This window comes from Solanum tuberosum, unplaced genomic scaffold (assembly GCF_000226075.1).
Source record: "Solanum tuberosum cultivar DM 1-3 516 R44 unplaced genomic scaffold, SolTub_3.0 scf00410, whole genome shotgun sequence".
In the NCBI taxonomy this organism is placed as follows: Eukaryota; Viridiplantae; Streptophyta; class Magnoliopsida; order Solanales; family Solanaceae; genus Solanum; species Solanum tuberosum.
This window is the reverse complement of record NW_006239326.1, coordinates 112,614-129,890: the sequence shown is the minus strand read 5'-3', so window position 1 is coordinate 129,890 and position 17,277 is coordinate 112,614. Positions and strand designations below refer to the sequence as shown.

Sequence of the window (17,277 nt, the reverse complement as noted above, 5' to 3'; positions counted from 1 at the left end):
TATTGATTTGTGTCTTTGATTCGTGTCTTTTAATTCATGTCAATTCAGTTGAACCTGTCTATTTATCGCCCTCGTATACATTCCAATAAATGATTTGTCATAATATGTATATGTACTCTTTGTGCTCTCTAAAATGACTATATTTTATGGTATACCACATATGATTAGAGTGCTTATAATTTATCCTTAACCATACAATTGGACCTAATTAATTAAGTGGCAATACAAAATTTTACTTTATTAGTTAGGTTTAGTGGCAAATCTTGAGTTAACAAGCTTCTCTATTGGAGTACTTCCCCATTATTTATAGATTTGGATTCTTCCTTTGGTTGATTTGGGATTTGTATTTTTCATAAAAAGCCATTGAAAATATAATAAAATAAGTAAATAAAATATAATAAAAATATTTTTTACACGACTGATTATAGCATAACTTTTCAGATTTAATGGTTATTTAAGTTGAAACTGAAAGTGCCTTTTAGAAAATTTGTTATGTAGCAAATTACTTTTCATTAAAATAATAGTAGGGGACAATAAATAAGTTCATAATGCTAAAAAGAATAATTAATTATTTAATATTTATTTTGCTTTATGATCTGTCTTATTAGTTATGTTTAATGTTTTAATAATATAGATCTTCATGCTCAGTGGGGGACTTGGAAACTAATTTTATAGCCGTCTAATTAAATTAATGCTAATTTGTATATATATATATATATATATATATATATATCTTGCAAGATCTAATCAATCTCTTAATAGGAATATTTTAAAAGAGAAACACAAGTAGTAAAATTGATAATATGGATTAAAATTTGTCTCTTAAACTTCATGTTATAGGGCTTCTATTACATATCGACTAGCGTTGTATATATTTTACGAAAATCTTGACATTAATTCCTTTCTTATTTTAATATATGAGATTCGTTTAGAATATCACGTACATCTCTTCTCTAAAATTTTATTAGTCTCTTAATCTTTATTTGTGATCTGTCTTCATTGGTCCGCCCTCCAATCACAACTCATAAGGGTCACAATTAAGCTCTCTCATCATAAAAGGAATATTTAATTGACTATTTTTCTTTCAACTTGAAGAAGATTTTAGACTTTTTCACATGGAAAGTACTTTAATTTGTTTGAATATATATGAAAATACATCTTGCTAAAAAAAATAGTATAAATAAATTAATTAACAAACAAAAATAAACTTTAGTGTAATCTCAGCATGTGCAAACCATCTGAAATTTGAAAAAACAATAATGTATGTAATGTGAAATAAGCATGCGGCTAATTTTATTTTAATTTTTAATTTTTCCTTTTGGCAAATACAATGTCATAGGGGCAATAAATTCTTTTTGAAAAAAAATAATTAGTTGATAAAGTTCTTGTAGTATTTGAATCGTAAATATTAGCTTACAAGATTTACATTTTTCTTTTTGCAAAACTAAATCTACAGCATTATGACTCATGCATGTAATAGGTCATCAAAAATCCTCACGAATCCTTTTATTCACGATATAAAAATCTATTTATTTTATGCAAAAAATTAACCATAACCCTAGTTGTACCTAAGTTTTTAATACGTGTTTTCCAACATTTATATAAAGTATATATATATATATATATATATTTATAAACATGTTAGAATTAAGAGTTGGACTAATTAAAGCCAAAAGTTATTTTTTTCCAACTTACTTTAAGACAAATATAAAATGATTTTAATTTCTGCCTTTGTTCAAACTCTACATAAAGTTTTTTTCTTTTTTAAAAAAACATTGTAATTAGCCAAACTGTGAAAAGGTGATCAAACAGCACTAATAATAATTAGTATAATTAACCAAAACATGTGGAGTTGGTTTCTCAATACTACATAATTAAATTATTAATTAGCACCATAATTAGTATTAATTAAGCACTTGCTGTTTAAGAGGAATATTAAACGTCATGACAGCATGAGACTGATGTCATAATTATTAATCCCCACAAATAAAGCAATATAATTTATTTTATTTTTTTCTAAATTTTATTGTTTGCTAGTGCTACTAGCTATCATCAAATCTTTGAATTAGGAAATACTTAAATTAAAAATAAAATAAAAGTACAAGAAAAAAAGGTACCTAAGCTAAAAAGGTTAAAACAATGGGGACCAAAGTAGCCATGCGTGTGACCACCATGTATATGGTTCCTAAAAATTCTCATCCCATCACATTACTAAAGAAAAGACTCGATTTTACACCATCGTCAAAAAATTATACTATATATAAATAAGACTGTCGATAAAACAAGCTAGTATCATATTTGAAAACTAGTTAACGTAAAGTAATAACTTTTGTACCATATCAAAAAAGGATTCTTTTGTATTTGCTTATAGACAATATTTAGATTAATTCAAGGATCAAGAAATATTGAACAAATATTTACATGCAAGAACTTGATTCAACTTCCCTCACAAAACAAAAAGTCAATCAAGGTGTGTTTGATACGAAAGAAAATATTTTTTATTTTAATTTCCTTTTATATTTAGTGCCTCTTTCAGAACCTCCTATATGCCACCAGGGGTGGAGCTATTCTTGTCTAAAGGGCGTCAACTGACCTTGTGTCTTTTCATTAAAAAAAAATACATTGTATAGATCGATTTTAAAAATTCAACATATATACACTATATTATCAATTCTTTGGACTTCTTAACATGTTTACTTCATTATGTTTTGAATGCTTTTAGTGAAAATCCTAACCTTGCGACTACATGCCATCCTCCCACCCCAATCCCCACTCACGACAGTTATTTGTCACGATAAACTTTTTGAATATTATTTTCTATTTATCTATCAAACATCAAAAATACGAAAGCAAGAAAGATTACTTCTTCACGCTAAATACAACAACAAACTCAATGTAATTCAACATGTAAAATCTAAAAAAAAAGCCAGAGTACTACGCAAATCTTATTCCTACCTCGTATTCCAGATAAACCCTAAAGCATATATATGAGGGCAGTGACAAATCTGTGCATAGAGTGACCTGACAATGGTGTAAAGAAGAATAAGGTCAATTAATATCCGTACTAAAAATAGACTAGGAAAGAGCACTAACAAGAGACATTGGAAATCAACATGTTTTTTTTTTTTACTTCTTCTTCATGTGCATAGTGTTTTTATTCCTACTCTAAATGTTTGTTCATAGGGTCTTATTCCTACATAAAGTGTTTGTTCAAATTTGTCACACATAACATTTAACCTAAGTACCTAACTAACCTTTATTTTTATGGAAAATTTAGTAACCCATGGACAATATATATATAGGAGATTCTCTCAATTACTCAATTTGATTATGGAAAAAAAGTAACATATCCATGTATTATTCTAAATGACGCTATGTTGTGTCTGCACTGACGTGACTTGCAAATAACGTCAACATTATAAGAGTCTTAGGTGCAATTCTTCTGGACAACATTATGTTCAATCCCTAGATATTCATGTTGCGCCTTCACTGATGTGGCATGTAAATAACGCTAACGTTGTATAACTATATAGGCAACGCATGGGTCACCTTGATCGCTTCAGAGTCTTATGCGCAACTCTTCTAGAGAAGATTATATATGTTCAAACTTTTTTATTTTCTAAAATTATGAATAAAGCTCTAATTTTATTATTCCAAGATATTATAGGGGTTGATGATATTTGTATTAACTTTACTCAGCCAAAATTTCTTATGGACTGTGTAATTAGTCAGATCATGTTGGTCAAGACATATCAGGAGGAGTTAAAAGCAGTTTTTTTTCTCCTCATTTTACTCTTAGTCAGTCATTTTCTTTTTGTATAGTAGTATTATAATCATTTCTGAAAAACAGCTTTGGAGCTTTATGCATATTTGACTAAACTAAAGAGACTTTTAGGAACGAAAAAAGAAGAAAAACAACAATATCGATCGGTGTAATTCTATAAGTGGGGTCTGAGAAGAGTAATGTGTATGCAGATCTTGTCTTTACCTCAAAAAGGTAAAAAGATTGTTTTCGAAAGACCCTCGATTTTAATAAACTAGAAAGCCATGATCTCTTGATCACTAGGTTTATATTATGTCACATTGTCACATTTGAAAACATCAATCATTTTCAGCAATATTTTGGTCTTTTGGGGAACTAATTAAGTAAAATATAAGCTAGAAGTTTTTTTTTTCTTTCTAGCATTAGCTAATAATTGTTCTTCACATAATGTTGTTTTAGTTTCAACCACTTTATTCGTGTTGGCGTTCTTATTAATCTGAATTCATATCATATAAGATTGGAAAAGCGAGGAGGTCATAACTCATAAATGTCAACGCAACGTAGATTTAAATTAATCAAAACCTCAATATGAATACTAGAAAAAACTGCTCGCACCTGTGTACATATTATTTTCTCTAATTTTTACTTATCAGATTACACTAGTATATATATGTTGTTATTGTATTCAATCCATCTAAAGTGTTGATATTCCCATTTATCAAGAAAACACAAAAAGAAAATTTTGCTTAATTAATACCCTAGAAAAAACTGATGGTGGAATTAAATGATATAAATAATTGATTAAGTTAATTAATTAATTAATCTTTTGAATATTAGAAACCCAAGCATAATGCAACATGATGTCAGTGTAGAATCACACCAAACCTCACAAAGTTAATAGAGACAACATTTTAGAACTTACAACTTATGTCAGCAACAACTTGACAATTTAAATATTTCATAATTAAATTATAAATAATTAAGTTTGTGGTAGCCTAATATAGTACTATTGCTTTTAACTATAGTGGAAAATCTGTTGCTAATTCCCAACCAATAGATTAGAGAAAAAAAAAAGTATCCTTGAGTTAATCTACAAGTTTGGTAAATATTAAAAGTGCTTATAAATAAAATTAATTAAAAATAATAAATTAATCACTTTTAACTTATGATGTTACATCTTATAATTATTCATATTTAGCGGGAGGTGAACCAATATACAAATTTCTTGGCAAATGAAAGGACGTAAGTAGAGGAAGAATAATCGAATACATCAATATATATTATCTCCCGCTTCGATATTAATCCAATAAACACCGCTCAAAGAAATTAAGTTTTTTCACTATACAAAAAGAAAAAGATAAAATATTAATTAATACCTTTTATCAAACATACTAACTACTTATTATCAATTTTAACACTCTATTGAACCACTCCTTCTATTCCAATTTATACGTCATAGTTGAAATTTCGAGATTCAAATTAATCTTCAAAATTTTAATAATGAACTCAGACATAAAACTTTATACTTATATATGAAAATTACGTAAAAATTATTATAAATTACAATAAATAACTAAAAATCATAAAAAAAAGTTTCGATCCAAAAAAACTTGTCTGACTCTTGATATTTCAACTGTATCACATGAATCAAAATGGAAAAAAGTTAATCAATTATGAAAAGACTAATTAGTCCCCCTCCCCCCTCCCCCAAATGAATAAAATGTAAATATTAACAATGAATAGATGCAACTGAAACCGAGGAGGAATAGAGACATAATATCATATGAAGACAAACTCATCAATATGTAGTTTGCAAAAATGACCAATTATATTATACTACCCCTACCTACCTACCCACCCACCCACTATGAGGGGTGGGGGTGGGGGGTGGAGTGTATTCCAAGACACAATGATTACAAGGGTCTTGGGGAAGCAGAAAGGTTTGGCGTGGAAAATAGCTACTCTATAGTATGTATGAGAGAATAATACTCTTCAATCTTGACCTAACTAACCCTAAAAATACCCTAACTTTTAATATGTCTCTCTCATCATCCATTACACACTAACTTAGAACCAAAAAGTAAATACTTACCTGGTTAGCGTTTGAACATAGATTTTGAATCAGAATTTAGATTGTGAAAATTCAATTTATAGATCAATTTTTGAAATTTTGAACTTCTTTAATTACATAACTTAATATGTGATTGTAATAAAGTTTATGTATAACAAGATCAGTACGAAATCAACTCCTAAAATGTGACGGACGGTATATATATTGTGTCATGTTGATCCATCATTACTAACGATTTCATATTTTCGAGTTGCATTGTATCGATGTGTTAACTTGAAAAAAGAGGATAGTACAATTAAAAATTAAATTGATGATATTTTTTTAGTGTAAAGAAGTAGTAATTTACTTTTGTGATGAATAAGCTAAACTTATAATTATTAAAATTGTGTTTGGTCGGTCGACAATCCGTGTGTTTTGCCTTCACTGTGTTTCTTTTTGTTGCAAGTAACATACACTCTAATAATTATATTACTTTGAACAATGTAGTAAATAATACTTATATTGCTCATGTGTTTTCTATAGGGAAAATAAAGAATAATTTTACTACTATTTTTTATAAAAATACATTATATTAAACTATGAATATAACTTGGATAATTCTCACCTTTTGAACTAGCTTCTTGAGTTAAGTTAAATTTAAAATTCATTTTTTATCATGGTATTAGAGTAGAGCCTATCCAAATTCTCATTTTCGATGTTGAGTCCTCATGTTAAATTGTTCATATATTAAATGTCCAGCTCTGGACGTGAGGGTGTGTGTGAAGATTCTCATTTCTCACATCGATCCTTCAAAAGGATGGTGGTTTGAATACGATTTGGACGTACAATTCTCACTTCTTGATCTCACACAACATTATTTAATTTTTACGGTTTATTAATTATTGATATTATATATTCAGTCAAACACGATCACATAAATTGAGACGAACAAAGCTATACATAATAATTATTGATGTGTTTCTATAGGGAAAATAAATAAAACAAAATCCAAAGTGAACAAACATGAGTGAGAGAATTAACTAGTTAGTGTGTGATAGGTATATAAATAGATAATATATAGTTGAAAGAGAAAAAAAGAATGCCGTAAAGAGAAAGGAAACAACACTGCCAGTACTTTTGCATACCCCTTCTCTATGTATAAAAAAATAAAAAAAATTGTCAGAAGTGGACATTAAAATATAAAAAATAAATAAAAAGTTGGGTCCATTTTTTTATTTTTTTTAAAAAATAAATAATAAAAACAAAAAGATACCAACAAAGCCACAAAAGAGATTTGAAAAAAGCTAGTTGATGCTAAGGATAAAAAGGGTCACTTCCATTGCCATTCAATACAAGTTGAAATTTCACAAAAAAAAAAAAAAAACTCTCTCTCAAAACAACAAACAAAAAAAAAATTAAAAAAAAACTTAGTTCATCACCATTCTACATCAAAGCAAAGCAAAGGTCTGTCTTTTACTTACTTATTATTCCCCTTTTGTGTTTTATTCCTTGTGAAAAAATTCCTTTTGTCACACAAAATCCAACTTTGTAATATATATATAATCCTATATATTTTCATTGAACATATATACTTATACATATGATGATTATCAAACATATTTACTATTGTTTTACTCTTACAAACATATGATCTATGTATATTGACCAGAAAAAGTAAACAGTAAATCTGTCAAACTATTTGTATATAAACAAGCCTAAATTTCTTCAAACATACTTACTATTGTTTCACTTTTATAATCATATGTATATCGATTAGAAAAAGTAAACAATAGTATAATGATCCTTATATAAACAAGCCTAAACTTGTTCAAAATCAAACTTATTATTATATATGTCTAATTATTATCAAGATGAAGAAAATAGTTCTGAATTTAGTATACATAATGTTGAACAGTGTATTGAAGAACAAGTAGTAGTCCATCAAGTACAACAAACAATGCATCCACAAAGTTTCATGAACCCGGTTCACTTCCAAAGCAACTCTGAAATGTTACCATGGTCAATTCCACCGGTTCAACCTTATTTGAACCCGGTTCACCACCATGATCAGTCATTTCTCCTCCCTCCTTCACCATCGGCTTACGGTTTATTCAATCGTAACACTACAATGGACCAACAACACCTCCGGTTCATCTCAGATAGTTTAGTAGGTCAAGTGGTTCATCATCATAATCAACCCGGTTCAATAGCACCATTTGGTTTACAAGCTGAGTTACAAAAAATGAGTGCTCAAGAAATAATGGATGCAAAGGCATTGGCTGCATCTAAAAGTCATAGTGAAGCTGAAAGAAGACGTCGAGAAAGAATCAATAATCATCTTGCTAAATTGAGAAGCCTTCTTCCTAATACTACTAAAGTAAGTCTACTTATATTATATTATATATAAGAGTTTATGTTATGTGCGCTGACAATCATTTAAATATTATATCCATCGATCCCCGCCTATTATCTTTGGAATTATACTGGATATGTTGTTGTTGATGTTCACCTATAATTATAGACCTGACTGATGAAATTGTACTGAATATGACATTATGGTTGGTGTTGATCACTTAGAATAATTAAGAGGTAACTCTTCGTAGCAAGACTGATATGATAATCTGAATATGTAAGTTTATTTTTTAAATGATTGTTTGGGTATATGACCTATTATATGACGATGGAATTGTACTGGATATGTTGGTATTGTTGTTGTTGATGATCACCTATAATATGACTCTACCTTTAATTTAAAGACCTGACTGATGAAATTGTACTGAATATGATGTTATGGTTAATGGTGATCACTTATAATAATAAGAGGTAACACTTCGTAGCAAGACTAATATGATAATTTGAATGTTTAAGTTTATTTTTGTTCAAGATTATTTGTGTATATAACATAAACTCTTAATGTGATGTGTTGCTTTGTTTTATTTTTTGGTCTATTTAGGTATATACATGTAAGTTTTCTTGAAATAAAAAGAATTATTTATAATTTTAATATTAAGAGAAGTTATTTGTTAGTGATTTAAAAACTCCTTATACGGACGATTTATATAACTTGAAATTCTTTTGGTTTTAGTCCTTTGAAGACCATGAAACGAAAATATGTAATATGTAACCTTTAAAGATCGGTTTATCTGTTATAACAAAGAAAGATAATTTAACGATGATGTACATAACTTATACTCTTTGGTTTTAGATCTTCAAAAGATTTTATTTTGGATTCTTTCATCACTAGAAAGTAAAGTAGATAATACAAAACCTAGCAACACCAAATGAGTATAAAGTGTGTTACTTAGGTAGGAGTACAAAAAAAAGTGAATACCCTTTTCGATTTTTCTTCTATTAATTAAAATTTGTTCCGTTTTAAGTTGTGTGTCCTATACATATTTTTAGTCTGTTTAAAAAAATGTGATTTTTTACCATTTTTTCACACGACACACATGTTAAAAAATTACAAAATTAAATAATATTTTGATTTTTTATACATTATTTTCTTTTTTATTTTTTTAAATTTTGTATCAAATTAAATCAGACAAACAGATTAAAACCGAGGGATGTTTAGTGCTAGTTCCAAGGAAAGTTGGAACAAAGCGTTAATGTCGCAAATTTGACATGAAAAAGAGAAACCACCAAGCAGTTCAAAAGCTTCCATAGAAAATTCTTGCCGGTTATTTAATTTACATTACCAAAAAAAAATAAAGTAGTTGTAAAAGTTTTTTTAAAAAAAAAAAATCAACAAGGAAAGAATAATTTTTTTTAAAAAAAGAGACAAACAAGCATTTTTGTCAGCCATGTATACTTTTTTAAAAAAAAACAACTCTATGTACTTCATGCCTAGCCCTAAAAAAACCACACCCTAAAAATCCTCAATTTAATGATCAATCATATCAAGTTTACAAACCCCAAAAAATATTAATATTAATATATTTAATATAATTTTATTGATGGAGTTTAAGGAGAGTGATATAAAAACAGAGAGATTATTTCTGAATGATTCTCGACTTAAATAAGAGTATCAATAGTTCAATATATAAAATATATGTAGTAGCAAAGAAATTATGTTGAAAACAATTAAGAAAAGAATAAGTAGCAACAAAAACAATACTATAACTTAAAGCAAAGAAAATGAGTTTACAAACCCCATTTTCTTATTTTTCAACTTATACATTCGTGTGTGGTAATTTTCTGAACATTTACGTGTAGTTATCGCTTAGGTGATCTGATAGTCTTTTTTTTTTTTTACATTATACATTGAGACTTATATATCAATTATATGTTCGTATGTGATAATATGTCTAATTCTTCATATCCTTGATCTCAACTTTAATATTTTATGAACAAACAATTAATTGTAGTTATCATTTAGATGACGATCATAGCTAGCATTATATTGTATAATTCTTCATATCATTGATATTCTTAACTTAGATATTTTATGAACGAATGATTATCTCTAGTTATCATTCAGATGACCTGATAGCTAGTCTTATATATGAACAAAGTTATCATTTAGATGACCTGATAGCTAACGTTACGTTTTTTGTTTTTTGTTTTGTTATGTTAATAGACAGACAAAGCTTCATTGCTAGCAGAAGTGATACAACATGTGAAAGAGTTAAAAAGACAAACATCCTTAATATCAGAAACAAGTCTTGTCCCAACTGAAATTGATGAATTAACAGTTGACAATGCAACATCTGATGAAGATGGTAAGTTTTTAATAAAGGCCTCTTTGTGTTGTGAAGACAGATCTGACCTTTTACCTGATTTAATCAAGACATTGAAAGCACTAAGGTTAAAAACATTAAAAGCTGAAATTACAACACTTGGTGGACGTGTTAGAAATGTGTTGTTTATAACCGGAGACGATTATTATTGTGATGATAGCAATAATAATCGAGATCATATAGATCCGTGTACAAGTGGAGACGATGAAGATACTCAGATGATGCAACAACAACCACAGTATTGTATAAGTTCAATACAAGAAGCACTTAAAGCTGTGATGGAGAAATCAAGTGGTGATGATTCTGCTTCAACAAGTGTTAAGAGACAAAGAACTAACAGTATCAACATCCTTTCTTAAATTACTTCTTTTCCTTTTATGTGTGAGTGTGTTTTTTTTTTTTTTTTTTTTGGGGTGTGTGGTTTTTGTTTTTTGTCCATCTTATTAGGACAATATAATGTAGAGAGTTGGTGGTGTCTAGCTAGGGTTTTGGGTTAATGGTAAAAGTGTAACATGTCATGATGTGTGAGTTGCATATTGGAAAACCCTACCATAGACAAAACTCAGAAGTCAGGTATTTAAGTGGAGAAGTACTATAGAGGGTCAAATTCAGTATTGGTGGATTTTGATACCGTGTGCTATTGACTCTTGGAGGTTTAATTTCTCGATTATTACAAAAAAAAATATGTTTAGGGTTGGTGCATAGTGGGTTTTTTTTTTGTGTGTGTCCAAAAGTGTCTGTTTTCCTCGTGTCATGTTCATCAAAAGTCTGTTATTTAAATGGAGAAATGTCAAGGGTGAATTCTGTCTGTCACGAATTTCTGGATTATAAAAAAAAATGTAGAGGATTGTTTGTTTTTTTGGTGCTGGTGGTGGGAGTGGGTGGGTGGGGGTCCAAAAGTGTCTCAATCAATTGGCTCATGTCTATGTCATGTCCATCAAGAGTTGATCAACTCAAACAAGAAAACCCTTGAGAAAGAAAAATTGAAGAGAAGGATCTTTTTAGTGAAGAGAGAAACATTATAAGAATAGAAATATGGTGAAGTATTTTGATTACATGCTCTTTGTCTCTCTTTTGTTTTTTAGTGTGAAATTTCCTTGTCAACTTCTCTTTCTTTGTCACAATTTATGCATGCTGACAATATGCTTATTTTATCATTTTATGGAAAATAAATAAATTATGGGGTGTTTCTTTTTTTCTTTTTTTCTTGTGGGAATGGGGAAAATTATTGTAAATATATTTATTTACTAGTGTTTGTTGTGGCTCATATCTGTATTTGCCTTGTACTTTTCTTCTCAAGGCATAATACTATTTATCACTTTGCTCTTTTTTTTAAGTCAAAGTATGTTGTGGGTGATGGTATTTTGTTTTTTTTTTCTTTTCATTTTGGGGTGTTTATTTCAATATTCTATGTAACAAGGGGATGGCAAGATTATCAATGAAATTATTATTATTATATATATATACATGTTTGAGTTAAAACAACATTATGATCTTAAATTTGTCATTTAACAATTGCACACGACTATAAAACTTTTTGAAATTTATTGCAAAGTTAAACATAGCATAATCTTTATGTTGCTATAAGATATTCTCATAAGTGAATAGAGAAGTGTATTAAAGGAATACCAAGGAATTAGTCTAAACAAAGTGATATCAATAATATTTTTAGTTATTGTATCAAGTTCAAGTTATTATATGAAAACATATTACTTTTACTATATATTAATTTTACTTGATAGTGTAAAAAAATCTACATGTGCAAAAGCCTTTTTTTTAAAAAAATGTTGCATAATGAGAAACAAATTTTCATTATAATATTGGGAATAACTATTGAGCAATTTTCTTTTTACTGATTCAATCAAAATATTTACGAGAATCGTCAGTCCACATTTTTCAGTGGACAAATAGTGTTCATTTAAGGAGTCGGGAGCTAAAAGAGCAAAAAAATTGCCAAAAGTTTCAAAAGAGCACATCAATTTTTTTACAACCAAAAGGGCAAAATTGCTCCCGACGAAGCGATTTCCCTCTGACACAATTTTAACACTGTTAGTCCGTTAAAAATAAAATCGCTGTCATGGCAGCGATTTTAAGTCCAATTTTTTCCCCCAACTAAAATCGCTGTTGTGGCAGCGTTTTAATTAAAAACAAAAAAAGTTTCTTGAAAAATGGCAGTGATTTTACTTTTTAAAAAAAATTGTGAAAATCGCTGCCTTGGCAGCGTTTTCATTCCCCTCCAATTTTTTATTTTTTTTAATTGTAACTCAATTTGTTTTTATATGAAATGTGAATATTGAGTTACAATTTTAAAAAATAAAAATTTGGAGGGGAATGAAAACGTTGTCAAGGCAGCGATTTTAGTTGGAAAAAAAATACTAACAGACAAACAACGTAAAAATTGTGTCAGAGGAAAATCGCTTCGTCAGGAGCGATTTTGCCCTTTTGATTTAAAAAACAATTAATGTGCCCTTTTGAAATTTTTGACAATTTTTTTTGCCCTTTTAACTCCGGACTCTTCTTTTAAGTTGGTAGTACCAACAATTTGTCAATCTTTTTGTTATCTTAAGTCATAGTCAAGTGACAGAACTAATAGACATGGAAGACAACTGAGATTTCATAAGATATTCCAATGTTTTATGTCCTATGGGCCACCCAATATATGATTATGAAATTTTGCATATAGACACATGTAACATATAAAGATGTTGGTCAGGGTTCGACTCAATATTCTTGTGTGTATTTTTAATTTGTTCACTAATCTTCTAGCCTTTGACGTAATCCTTCAACTGCTCCATTAGTTTTTTGTTGACTTTATAAACACACTTATTGCAATAAAGCGCTACTAGAGATCACATAGAGGATATGGAGGAGATTTGACCGATTCAGAATCATTAAGTTTAATTTATGGGTTCTCGATCATAATTTTTTAGCTGACTGGGTTGGGAATACATTATTTATACATATTAACTTCTTTTTTTACGAGACTATCGTAATGATCGTGTAGCTAGGTCAGGACCATTATTTGTGTATACCATAGACTATATATATATATAAATAATAAATTTTTTCGACAAAGTTTCTCAGACGTAAGGTATTTGGAGTAACCACGTATCGAGCTGTATGTATCGTTTCTATATATACTCTATCGTCTTTCTTTTAGAGTAATATTATCGTAAGCACCATCGACGTTAAGCTTGATAATATATAGATCAATTTCCATTGAAATTTTCAAGTGGGCCTATTAGATCAAGGCCCAGGTAAATGGGCCATTTCTATCTTATCCAAAGTAATTTTTTCACTGGGCCTCACTTGTAGCAGTCGACTAAAATTTTGCAGGCCCAGTATAATAACTATTAAAGCCCATCACACAAAATCTTCATGTTTTAATGCTTACCTAACTCGCATCGGAAAAATTCACAAATAACCATTTTTCGGCCTTTGTAATTGAAAAATAAATATGTGTTGTGAAATTTCTAATTTTACGGGTGAGGCTCCATGAGATTGTCCTGGAATTCGGCCCCTAATATTCGAAACTCTGTGATAATAACTATTTTTCAAAGACATGATCGAAAAGTGACCAGCAAACGATATTTTGTCGATTATAGCTTCCTTTGGAATCCCCATCTCTTCCTTAAGAATAACCTATTTACTTTGTATAAATGGAAGGAAAAGAGATTAGGATAAGCTATTTCCGTCACACCTCTTGAGTCCGGCCCTTCTCCGAACTCTACTAATATGGTATGCTTTATGCATCAGACCCTCCTAAATTTAGGGTACTACTATATAGGATTAAATTTTTGTATAAAAAATAGGAATTAACTATTAAAGATTTGTCACTAAATAATATGTAATTAACAAGAAATTTTAATAATCCATTGCTACATTAGAATTAGTGACAAATTATTACTATTAAATATATAAATGATTTCTAAATTTATCCATCCATGACCACCCTAGCTAGGTAGCCTCATGACCTCTCAGTTTGGATAGTACTTTTTTTTTCATCCTCTCTGTGTATGCATTGAATTATACACAAGATGCAAATGTCACAGTTTACACACAACAAACATGTTGGCCTTAAAAGAGTTTTTCATTTTTTGGGTTTTCGATCGATGTCTGATATTTGTATTCAGATCTGATCTAATTCAGATTCATGCATTACAATGTTCATTTATAAGGGCGACGCTAACCTAAACAATAATGATCAATTTCTATCGCTAAACAATAAAGGCATTCACTAACTTATTTAACGATGTATTAGCGAAGGATTATCATATAATCATATTAGTGCATTGATCTATTTAGCGAGGAAATTCATAGTTAATTCTTTTTCCCAGTATTTCTTTTCTCATTCCCTCTCCAGCCTTGATTCGATTTTTATCTATACGTAGATCATTTTTTGCAAAAAGAAATATGATAATGCACTAATGAAGGTATATATTTTTTGTTTCTCATTCCATATTTGTCTTAGGGTCTAACTAATCTGGATTCACGCAGAGATATGTCCTGTATTGTAGGTAAAACGCTCCTAATCAAAAGCGTGACTTATATATTGGAGTCAAATCCGAAATTTCTAATTAAGAATGAAGGAGTACTTATCATTCCGTCAAATTGAATAAATGGGGAATATATGTCACTCCACGAGTCATAAATTTGTGCACGTTGGGTAGTAGAAAGACCCCCAACTTCCATCTACGCAAGGATGAAAATGTAAATGGTACTATTTGTTGTAAAGTGTAAATAAGGGTTGGCTCATTAAATATTGAGATTTCCGTAAAAAGACAAAAAATAAATTGGAAATGAATAAAAAAGACAAAAAATTATAAGAAAATTTTACAAATCATGTGGGAAGAATAAATTTCCCTATCACACAGTTAATAATAAAGAGAATTCTAAGAAGAATAATTGTACTTGTTATCAGTGTATACTCAGTATATAATAAAAATATATAACGTATATACACTTACTACACTATGATTATACGTTGTATACTGGCTAAAATTTGTAAAAATAAAATAAAAGTGATTAGGATTATTTTTATTGTTAGTTTTGTTGGAGTGTTGTGCTGTGCAATTTTTATTTTTATTTTTGATATAACCATTCAATATAAAAAGTTGCTAGTCTGATTAATTCAAAATCGCATTATATATGTCTAGTAAGGGAGGGTAAATTACTTAATTATAAGTAGAGGAATTTGAACCATCTCCATACACCCTTTAATTTCGAGTTTTAGGTATTTCAACTCTAAAGAGAGAACGTGTTAAAGCCTGATGAATAGACACAGGATGAACAATTTTTGTAGTCGTACCATCAAGAAGAAAATTAAGGAAATCTCTACTATCATGCTTCGAACTTCATGTTAAAAAAAATACCCTGTTTATCTCAAAAAGATTGTTTTGATTCGAAATATGAAGGTCAAATTAATTAATGTTCGATTTAAAATAAATTTGAGGTCCTTTATTGTTGCAAGTGTACACCATTCCTACTGCAATAACTCACAATTCTGACAGAAACCCACTAAAAGAAAGCAAATTGGTTGTTCAAACTTATAATGGCAATAGCAAAGAGTACACCAAACAATCATTCACTCTTGTGGACCTTTTATTGACCAAACCAACATTTTAGCATTTTAATTTTTCTTCATCATCATTAGATTCTCTTCTTTTATGTGAAAAAAAAATATAACATTAAGCTTGTGTTTGGATACACAATATGAAGTCATAATTTTCAAATTATGATTTTAAATTGATGTTTAAATATGTAATTTGAGATAATGATTTTAAATTATGAAATTTGTCTTATAAGTTTCTATTTTGTTAAAAAATAAAGATTCATGCTCAGCGTGAATTAGAATATTTGTATCATGTAAAAGGATTATATTAAAAAATAATTAGTTCTACTATTATTATCTAGTGGATTATACGAATCACAAGGTAATTATATGTTTGCATGAAGACTTTACTAGAAAAAATTCAAGAAAATCAAGAAATTCAAAAAAATTGAGACTGAAACACCCAACTTTATAAACTTAATTTGATTTACAGATTTAAAAAACTCGACAAAATTAATTTAACTTAATATTTGGGAAAATCGAACAAATTGGTTTCATGCACTCTCTTAGAGGCATCTACGGAGGGTAATTAAAATAAATTTCTTTTCCATCAAATATAATTTTAATAAGATTTCAAAAATTAAGATTCAATTAAAGTCTAGATTTTATGCATTTGTCAATCAATTCAAAATATCAGTCAAGACATTATTCCAATAAAACAACTAAAAAATCAGACAATTATTTGAATTGGACTTTGTTGCATTAAATGAGAAAATAGCTATTAAAAAAGACAGTTTGTGGCACAAATCATCTGATATTATCAGGCTTCCAAAAGAGCCGCATCATAAAAGATGTAATATAGATAATTTGTCTTAATGTGAAAATATTAATAATTACTTTCATCACTCGAATCATAATCTATAGATCAGACGGAGACAATTTTATTAAATTCCATATCTCCAAAGGAGTATTACGATTGACAATTTGACATAATTATTAAATAATGTCATTTTCAACGTATATATACACACACTTATTATGTCTTAATTATTGCTAAATAAAGTTGGTGATCATGATTCTTCTAAAATCTTCAATTAAATAATCAATTTTCTATTAAAAAATAAGATTATTTTTTTACAAAAAACTAAATATGCACCATGTGACTTTTTTATTATTT

At 28.7% G+C, this 17,277-nt stretch overlaps 1 protein-coding gene across 1 annotated transcript; it reads left to right on the top strand.

The window, feature by feature from the left end:
* Positions 1-7,188: 7,188 nt before the first annotated feature.
* Positions 7,189-11,208, top strand: LOC102582354 (transcription factor bHLH30). Its single transcript, XM_006362466.2, has 3 exons — positions 7,189-7,277; positions 7,729-8,190; positions 10,390-11,208. Exons 2-3 carry the CDS (start codon positions 7,771-7,773, stop codon positions 10,906-10,908), a joined length of 939 nt encoding a protein of 312 aa, XP_006362528.1. The 5' UTR covers positions 7,189-7,277; positions 7,729-7,770; the 3' UTR covers positions 10,909-11,208.
* Positions 11,209-17,277: the final 6,069 nt, after the last annotated feature.

What these genes read in the sequence shown, in the direction of transcription:
- LOC102582354 (XM_006362466.2), top strand. Translation starts at nt 7,771, where the DNA reads ATGCATCCACAAAGTTTCATGAACCCGGTTCACTTCCAAAGCAACTCT. An exon ending in TTCTTCCTAATACTACTAAA is followed by an intron (nt 8,191 to 10,389) that starts GTAAGTCTACTT and finishes TTATGTTAATAG; the next exon opens with ACAGACAAAGCTTCATTGCT.